This window comes from Triticum aestivum, chromosome 4B, assembly GCF_018294505.1.
Source record: "Triticum aestivum cultivar Chinese Spring chromosome 4B, IWGSC CS RefSeq v2.1, whole genome shotgun sequence".
In the NCBI taxonomy this organism is placed as follows: domain Eukaryota; kingdom Viridiplantae; phylum Streptophyta; class Magnoliopsida; order Poales; family Poaceae; genus Triticum; species Triticum aestivum.
The window spans coordinates 600144756-600153396 of record NC_057804.1 but is presented as its reverse complement, the minus strand read 5'-3'; the positions used below and the strand labels follow the sequence as shown (position 1 = coordinate 600153396).

Below are 8641 nucleotides of genomic sequence, written 5' to 3'. Positions count from 1 at the left end.
TTCGTCCTCGTCGAGCCCAAGCCGGAGCCCGGCCTCCTCGCGGAGTACGAGGAGATAGCCCGGGGCGGCTTCTCCGACGAGGACGCCCTACAGTGGGCGCGGGATGACTACCTCCGCGACGAGATGGTCCGGCAGCGCCGGGCCCTGGAGGAGATAGAAGCCCGCAAACGTGGGCGTGAGGACGAGCACGGCGTCGTGATCCTCGACAGCGACGACGATAAGGACCCCCCCGGACCGTCCAACCCGCCGCGCCAACCGGGGGAGGGATGCAGCAGGGACGGCGGCGGCGGAGGCGGCGGCGGCGACGACGACGACAGCGGCGACTACACGCGGTTCTACAGCCTCCTCGGCATGTAAAACTGCAAGGGCGGGCGGCGAGGGAGACGGCGAGGAGCAGCCTAGTAGTTTCTTTTTCTTTTTGTAAAATATGTTTAAATTTGGACGAACTCGCCAAAGTTTGCGTTAAATTTGTGCCATGTTTGTGCCGTGTTTAAAATTTTCAAAAATACATGGGCGCCGCGACTGGGGGGCATCACGCTCCCAGCGCGTGGTTTAGCGCCGGTGCGCCTCCAAGGGGCGATTTTTAGCGCCTCCTGTGGGGCCAACGGCTGGAGATGCTCTTAGTGTTTCCTCTGATGCTTGCTATGAATTTGTTGGGATGGTGTTGTTGTTTTCAGCGTCCTTGTATTTAGCCTTGTGTGTGTGGTGTGGTGTGTGTGTATCGGCTTGTTCAGTGATGGTTGCTTTATATATAAAGCGGGAAAACCTTTTTGGCCATCTTGTAGCACATACAAACATTTTTACCAGTGAAAATTCGAATGTAAGCATAGAACATATAGATGCATACGAGGGGAGACTCTGGCCGTGATCCAAGGCGCCTCACTTCCCGTATCTGCTGATACTAATAGACAAAAGATATGGTCTATCTATCGATTTTCATCCCGACTTTTCTTTCTTACAAAGTAGCCTGGTAAGTGCTCACTGAAAGCTATATGTACTCCTTGGCTAGGTTATGCACATGACTGATCGTGTGATGTCTCCACACCACACCAGATCCTCACAAAAATAACTAATGTTTATCTCCCTATAATCAATCAATGTCAGCGTGCACGTAGTCCACAAACACGAAATGCTTCTGGCGGTCGTAGAAGACATAGGCCAGAGCGGCGCTGATCAGAGCACCGGCACCGAGCAATATCCTGAGCTGAACATCCGCAGGGATCCCGGATGTCGCGCCAAACACCACCGTCGCCCCCATGAACACCTTCTGCAGAGTCTGGAAGGCCTTGTGCGCTCCTCTGCAGGAGGAACATTTCAGCGTGTGCTGCTCGTATCTGTCTAGCATCTGCACAGGTAGTAGTTTGCAATTTTGTCATCAGTAATAATGCCACACATAAGAATGAGAGAACTAAAGATGTGTAAACATCAGGTGTGTAGGTTCTGATGTTTACTTCGATTGACAGCTCGGAGAACTCTTACCTCTCGCTTTGAAAGGACTGTAGAAGGTAATGCATCTTGGCTAGGGCTTCCATACCAGTCAGGCTGGCTATTGCCGAATTTCCGTAGCCATGCCCGGAATGCTAAGACAAATCGGTCGGCCTGTGTGGGTGTGAAAGTGAGCTTTGTGTACTGCTGATTAACATCTGCAGACGACTCCTTGGATGCAGACAGGAAAACCTTCTCTTGGCCTTGAAGCACGATCATATCGCCGTCATAGACCAAATTTGAGGTCCAATGTTCATACCATCGAGGGACAAGCTGCATCACAAATAGCAAAGCAATGTTCAGGATTACACTTTATACTCCAAATCTATATCTATACCACTATATAGTGTGCCAATAGCTTCAAATATTGGTCGTTGGATATGCCCATCCAACGGTCAAGAGAAGGCAAATCCGAGCATTATCATCCGTTGGATATAGTTTTCAACTCATAGGATTCTGCCACGTGGCCTTCTAATTGAACCCCCAACTCAACCATCTCATGTGTTCTAGAAGCATCTATTCACATGCTTGTCTGATACTCTAATAAAAAGAGTCTAGAACAATCTGGATTCTATAAAGGTAAGAACCAAGTTGGATCTTGTCCGATAGGATTCTAGGAAAGATAATACATATTCAAATGTATTTTCCCATGCTTTTTATATATATTTAAATGGCGTGCAAAGCACGTACTCCCTCCGTCCGAAAATACTTGTCATCAAAATGGACAAAAAAGGATGCATCTAGAACTAAAATACATCTAGATACATCCCCTTTTATTCATTTTGATGACAAGTATTTCCGGACGGAGGGAGTACAATTTACTAGTATGATGAGTTGATGACAACATAAATACTGTTCCCATTCTTTATATACAGTACAAACCAAGCCTGTTGTTTCCCCTCAGGAATACGGAGACACCATGTATAACCAAATATGATGATGTTGAAACACAGTTAAGAAAACAGGAGGTAAAGTAAAAGCAAACACAACATAAGCATATACCTGCCACCATGCCTTTCCTGGCATTGTAAACTGGAAAAAGTTTCGAGCACTACAGACAATAGAACGAGTTTTCCCTGGGGCCATTGGAATGTTGAAGGAGCAAATCCATATCACCCATTTCTGATCTCCCACAATCGGTAATTTTGTGTCAATCTCTATTCTGCACAGACCAGATAATTAGCAGAAGGTCAGAGTCATAATTTGAGTGAATTGTTGCATTTGGAACTGATTACATGAGCTACCACAGCCCACCAGAACCAGAAGTGAAGTACAAAAAAGAAAAGAAGGATATAGTCTGGGTATTTTTCTGAAACGTACTTGTTCAGTGCATAGCAAGGGGCCTCGAAAGTTGCAGTGATACGAGGATTACCGGTATTTGCCCCTGAATATCCCCATGCGCCACTTGATTCCATTTTGAATGGCAAAGGCTTGGCTCTATCTCTTCGTCCAGTGACCTGTGAGTGGAGTTAAACTCTGAAGCATGGGTAATGCTGCTCACTCAGTCTAAAGTAGATAACCGAGATAAATTGAATTCAGTTTTCCTATGTTGAATTTAGCATGAGATCCCAAGTTAAAGGTTATTGTGTTAACATCACCGGATAATGATGCCAAGACAGCTCGCTGAGTTGAACTTTGTCAGTATGCAAAAGGTCCAAGATAGATGGCTAATATGGTTGTGTCAATCAGCCAAGTACAGTCCAGTTTTAGCATAAGCAAGTAGTATATGTGAAGAGAACATACTATTCCGCAGTGAAACATTCATAATTTTAGGTGCAACAAGTAACTCAAAACCTCACAATACTAGTTTGCAATTATAAAATTCAGAGTACATTTGCCCACCACAAGCCAAAGCCATCGCTAAGAGATATTAATGAATATATTAGAACCAAAGTGAAGTGCTAAACTTGAGGTTTCTTATACTTGCATCGCGAGTAACCAAAATAAACCCCGGCTCACAACACTAGTATAGCTAGCAAGCAAAGCATTCCGAAATCTCGTTTACCTTGTGGTGAGCAAATTCTATATGTGAGGGATCAGAGACGTTCTCCATCAACGTGTCATACCCATAGAAGAGGTCCCTCTGGATCGTCACGGTGGAGAAGGCCGGGTCATCGAACTCCTTCGGCAGCCTGAAACCGAGAGAAACAAAATGGTGATGTTTCCTGTCGACTGAATTTTGCAGTGAAGAAGAGCCGCAGCATATGACCCACATACATTGGAGGCTTGGTGGCCTTGGCCTTGTCCCAGCCATTCTCGTCAGGCCAGACGAAGAGCAGCCCCTGGGAGAGGAGCGTGGGGAACTTGGTGGCGCAGGCCCTGGGCGAGCGCACCGCCCGGGCCTCGGGCCCCTCGGGCGCGGCCTGCGGGATCCTGGTGCAGGCGCCGGAGCCGTCGAAGGACCAGCCGTGGTAGGAGCACTGCAGGCCGCCCGTCTCGTCGATCCGCCCCTCCTGCGCGCGCGCGCGCACGCAGCACCCACTCGTCAGTACTACAGGATCTGTCTCTTCAAACAAACAGAGGCGAGGGAGAGGAGACGAGAGGTACCGAGAGCGGGGCGAGGCGGTGCGGGCAGCGGTCGTCGAGCGCGACCCAGTCGCCGGAGTTGGGGTCGTTCCAGATGACGAGGTCGCGGTTGAGGAGCTGGAACGGGGTGGGCACGCGCGGGTCCAGGTCCTCCACGAGCGAGACCGGGTACCAGTGGTCCCGCCACACGAACTTCTCCCCGGACGATTCAGGCGAGGTGCTCGTGCTCGTGCTCGGCTCCTCCGCCCGCTCCGCCTCGCCGGGGACCGACGTCGGCGCGGCCACGCGGAGGATGCCGCTGCCGAGACGGGAGGCCGGGAGGGTCGACGGGCGCAGCAGCGGCCGGTGCCGCGGGGAGAGGAGGGGGAGGGAGGCGGACGGCATCGCCAGCACCGGCATTTCGTCTGCCTTCCTTCCTTCCTCGGGATCGTGTGGAGGAAGGGTCCAAGGTTGGTTCTGGGTTGCGGCACCGGGAGATTTCTCTCGCTCCGGCTTTGTACCGCCACTCGTCTCTCGGTGCTTCTAGAACACCGCCGCCGGTGCCATGATTCTGGCGGTAAAACCGGCCGAGGCGAAGAAGAATTCCGCCCGGATTTCGCGAGGGAGGTTGCGTGACGGCAGAAGCAGGGGCCGGGTAGACTAGAAGTGCATGGCGTTTTCCCGGCGTTTCTGTGGTGGAGCTTGGGCCAGCCAGCCACACGCAACGTCGACCGACCCAACCCGACTCGTGAGAAGGACGCGAGACGAGACCTCTCCGCCCACTGGTTTCAGACTCATTCAGAGTTTTTACCTGGGACACAAACATGAGGGTTCAGTTCAGAATACTGGTCAATACAATTCATTCAGGCCCTGAAAAAGCAACCAGACCAGATCCGCCCATGCTGGTGAATACAGTTCGTACCATGGCGTGCCATCCGGTCGAGCTGTTCGTTCAGGGTTCAGCACAGCACAAGATCCGCAGTTTTTTTTCTTCCTTTTTCTGTTTTTGTGAATAACAACCGCCGCTTCAGTACAATGGAGCAACGATGACAATGTTCTAATGACCGGACCCTCAATCTATTTGCAGACAAATTACTGATGTACAGTGCACTGAGTGCAGCACGCATCAGCCACCACACCACCAACGGACCAGCGTATACCATATTGTGCTAATATAAGTTACTTATATCAACTTAACCTCTGCACACAAAAAAAGGATGGCCGGCACTTACGCAACCTGTCCTTAGACCCCCACAGAACAACAACCAAACAGTGTTTTCACTGTCTGTGATGGCAATTTAGCTTAAATTTTACAGCAGTATTGGGCATTCAATAGCTCACAAAATACTGCGGACCCTTCATGCTAACCGGCAAAGGTTCACTATCATTCTATACTCCTAACCACGAGGAACAAATTATTGATCATCACAGGAAGTTCTACAAACTGTACCAGCATCACATAACAACTTAGCATTCAAGAGTACCCATGATAACACAGGCCAACACACTCCAAGTTCATATGGGTGCTTTCAAGGCAGCAGCGTGTCACCACTACAGCAGGTCGGCAGGGGTGGAATTACATGCTTGCAAGAGAGCCATCCAGCTTGCATTGCAGCAGAGGTAAATGTGCAAAGGCTACATCTGGAGAGTGATAACTCAAGTGTGGTGGCTATGACTAACAACTCGGAGAAGAATCTCTCAGCTGTAGGGCCGCATGTGGAGGAGATTAAGGAAATGCTCAAGGTTGGAATGGGGGAAGAACTTTGTAAAGTCTGGCTCTCTGTTCCTCCAGATTGCATTCTGGACATTATTTCAGACAAGATTTCTGTTTACGTTTAATTAATAAAGCGGCAACATTTATCCTAAAAAAAGTTTATATCGCCAGAAAAATGATCCTATTGCACCCATAGAAAGCAGAAAATTTTACCTAAGCACACGCTAAGAAACACGCGACATATAACCAATCTTCTGCAGCAACTCCATTCTAGCATATATTATATTATTCAAAACAAAAAGGATGCTACACAAAGCAGCATGGTGAACACTTGCACAACCTGTCCTTAAAACTCTGCAGAACTCCAGTTGTTTTTACTTCCTGTGACAGCAATATAGCTTTGGAAATTTTACAATGGTACTGGACATTCAACAGCACACAAAAAACAGTGACTCCTTCATGCTAACTGGCCAAGGATATATAATATGCAAAAAGAAGTGCATTTTTGCCTGTGATAATCTTTGACAGTCCAGAGTTCCATTTGCTCTTGCTAGCATAAGATTCACCATCACTATATAATCCTAAAGGTGAGGAACAAGACATTGCAGGAAGTTCTACCAACATCACTAGCAGATAATTACAGGAAGTTCTACCAGTCATTATAACAGCATCGCATAGCAACTTAGCATTCAAGAGTGCCAATGATAACAAAGACGAAGACAAGGCAAGTTCCTCCCAGGCATTTCCTCCCACTGCGAATTACCAGTGTCACAACCAGTGTTGATGATGTTAACAAATGTGGACATCATTCGACTGTAATGGACATTCAACAGCGCACCGAAAAATGTGACTTCAGACTAACATGATACGGTTGATGATGTACCAAACGCAAGGAGGTGCATTTTAGTCTGGACAGTGCATAGCTCATCCATAACAAATGCTCCATGTCCTCTTGCTAACATAAGATTCACCATCACATGAACACTATACCCCTAATCATAAGGAACCAGATAACAGTAAAGCAAGCATTAACACCAACAGATCATCACAGGTAGATCTACAGACAGTACCAGCATAACATAACAGGTAGCATTCAAGATTATCCAGGATAATAACACAGACTAACACACTGCAAGTTCCTCCCAGGCATTTCCACGAACACATGGTGGACACCACCAACACAACTAGATCCTGATCAGACAAACCAGTGCGACCGCCCTTTTAGAGATGAAAAGGGCCTGGGGTTTTCAGGAGTTCCAACCCCGGTCGCCACTGCCCTCGCCGGGGCCGATCACTTGGGCATCATCTGCGCCGCGGCGGCGGCCGCCGCGTCCTGCTGCTGCTGGTAGTTGAGTGGGCGGCGGAACAGCATGATGTGCGGCTCCGGCCGGTGGACGGCGTAGTGCACCCACCCGCGGCTCTGCTGCACGCCCAGCGCGCGCCACTCGTTCTGCAAGGGAAAAAAAAACCCCAATTTCGCAACATCAGAGAGCCGATCCGGCGAGAAAACGCGATCTTACGGGAATGCGGACGGAAATCTGGAGGGTTACCTCGGCGAGGAGGCGGTTCTTGGGGAGCAGCTTGGCGACTTCCGGCGGGAGGACCACGTGCCTGCGCGCGGCGACATCGGCCGTGTTAGTTAGGGTTTCGCCATCCGCAGCGCACTGAGGGGATAAGATCGGGGGATGAGATCGGGAGGGGCTAGGGTTTGGGTACGAACCTGTACTCGAAGGTGTCGTCGAAGTACTTCTCGGAGTACTGGATCTGGCCCATGTCCGCCGGCGCCGCTTCTCGATCGAGGCTCTGCAACAAGAACAAATCCCCAAACCATTTCAGAAAAATCCGAACGGACCACCAGATCAATCAACAGACGGCTGATCCAGCGGAGGGATCGGGGGATTCGCGGGGAAGGGGGGCGAGCGACCGACCTCGGAGCGGAGAGGGGGCGGCTGTCGGCGCTGATGGAGCGTCGGAGACGGGCGGCGGCGAAGGGGGAGGGGAAGGGGGCGAGGTGGGGTGGGGTGGGGGTGGGGGAGTGTGTGCGTGTGTCTATTTAAAACGGAGCGGGGCGGGCGGGGCCGTCGGTGCGGGGATGGACGGCCCGGATGGCGGGGCGCGGGGTAGGGCAGGTAGTCGTTGCTGCCGATCCGTCCACCCCACCCCGTCGCGCACCGGATTCGTCGGCGGCGTGGGCTGGGTTTCGCGTGGGTTCGAATTTCGAAATCGCGCGGAAATCTAACCGTTGGGTCTCCATCTCTCTCTCTCGTCCCAGATAGGTTTGTAGTACGTAGTTGACATACGGCATCTTTTTCACTCCATAATGTATGATGGATTTTTTTTCACATGTCGGACTTGGTGAAAATAGATATGTTCCCTTCGCAAGAGGGCAGAAGAAAAAATAATTGGAAATACCCGGGTAAATATTTGATCCTTCTTTAGATGACCCAGATAGGTTTTGATCGGTGAGGAGAAACGGCGCGGTGACTATATCTCGCTTAGTGCGAGTCCTCCATCCGTATCAATGAAGGTTCTTACGCGCGGGTTGTAATGAACCGGCCCACTTCTCCTCGCTCGCTCGCCCTACTAGTTTGTGGCCGTTATTTGTTTCTGGGTTAGAATGGTTCAATAGTGAGGGAGATTATCACCCGGTCAAGTGTTTTTCTTTGTAAGTTTACTTTTGAAGGTCGTGCAGCCAATAAGGAAGTACACAGTTTAGCTAGTTTTGCTACTGGTAGAGGGCCGGGGCGGCATACTTGGTTAGGCCAACCCCATAACCCTAGTTGTATCCCACTCCTTGTGGAATTTGATGAATAAAGTTGTCTTACCCCCTCAGAAAAAAGTGTTTTTGTTTTTTTTTTCTGTTTATTGTTTCTTTCTGGGGTTTTCTTTGTTTCTTCACTGTTTTTTTTGTTTCCTTTTTCTGAAGGTTTTTCTTTG

At 49.7% G+C, this 8641-nt stretch overlaps 2 protein-coding genes across 2 annotated transcripts; both read right to left on the bottom strand.

Annotated features, from left to right (window-relative positions):
• Positions 1–918: 918 nt before the first annotated feature.
• Positions 919–4662, bottom strand: LOC101290687 (pheophorbide a oxygenase, chloroplastic). Its single transcript, XM_044515474.1, has 7 exons — positions 4033–4662; positions 3703–3938; positions 3491–3617; positions 2806–2942; positions 2488–2647; positions 1480–1758; positions 919–1345 (listed from the first exon to the last, which is right to left on the bottom strand). The coding sequence occupies exons 1-7, from the start codon at positions 4408–4410 to the stop codon at positions 1091–1093; spliced, it is 1572 nt and encodes a 523-aa protein (XP_044371409.1). The 5' UTR covers positions 4411–4662; the 3' UTR covers positions 919–1090.
• Positions 4663–6715: 2053 nt separating this feature from the next.
• Positions 6716–7790, bottom strand: LOC543041 (cyclin-dependent kinases regulatory subunit 1). The gene is made up of 4 exons (XM_044515473.1): positions 7633–7790; positions 7425–7507; positions 7255–7315; positions 6716–7154 (listed from the first exon to the last, which is right to left on the bottom strand). The coding sequence occupies exons 2-4, from the start codon at positions 7475–7477 to the stop codon at positions 6996–6998; spliced, it is 273 nt and encodes a 90-aa protein (XP_044371408.1). The 5' UTR covers positions 7478–7507; positions 7633–7790; the 3' UTR covers positions 6716–6995.
• Positions 7791–8641: the final 851 nt, after the last annotated feature.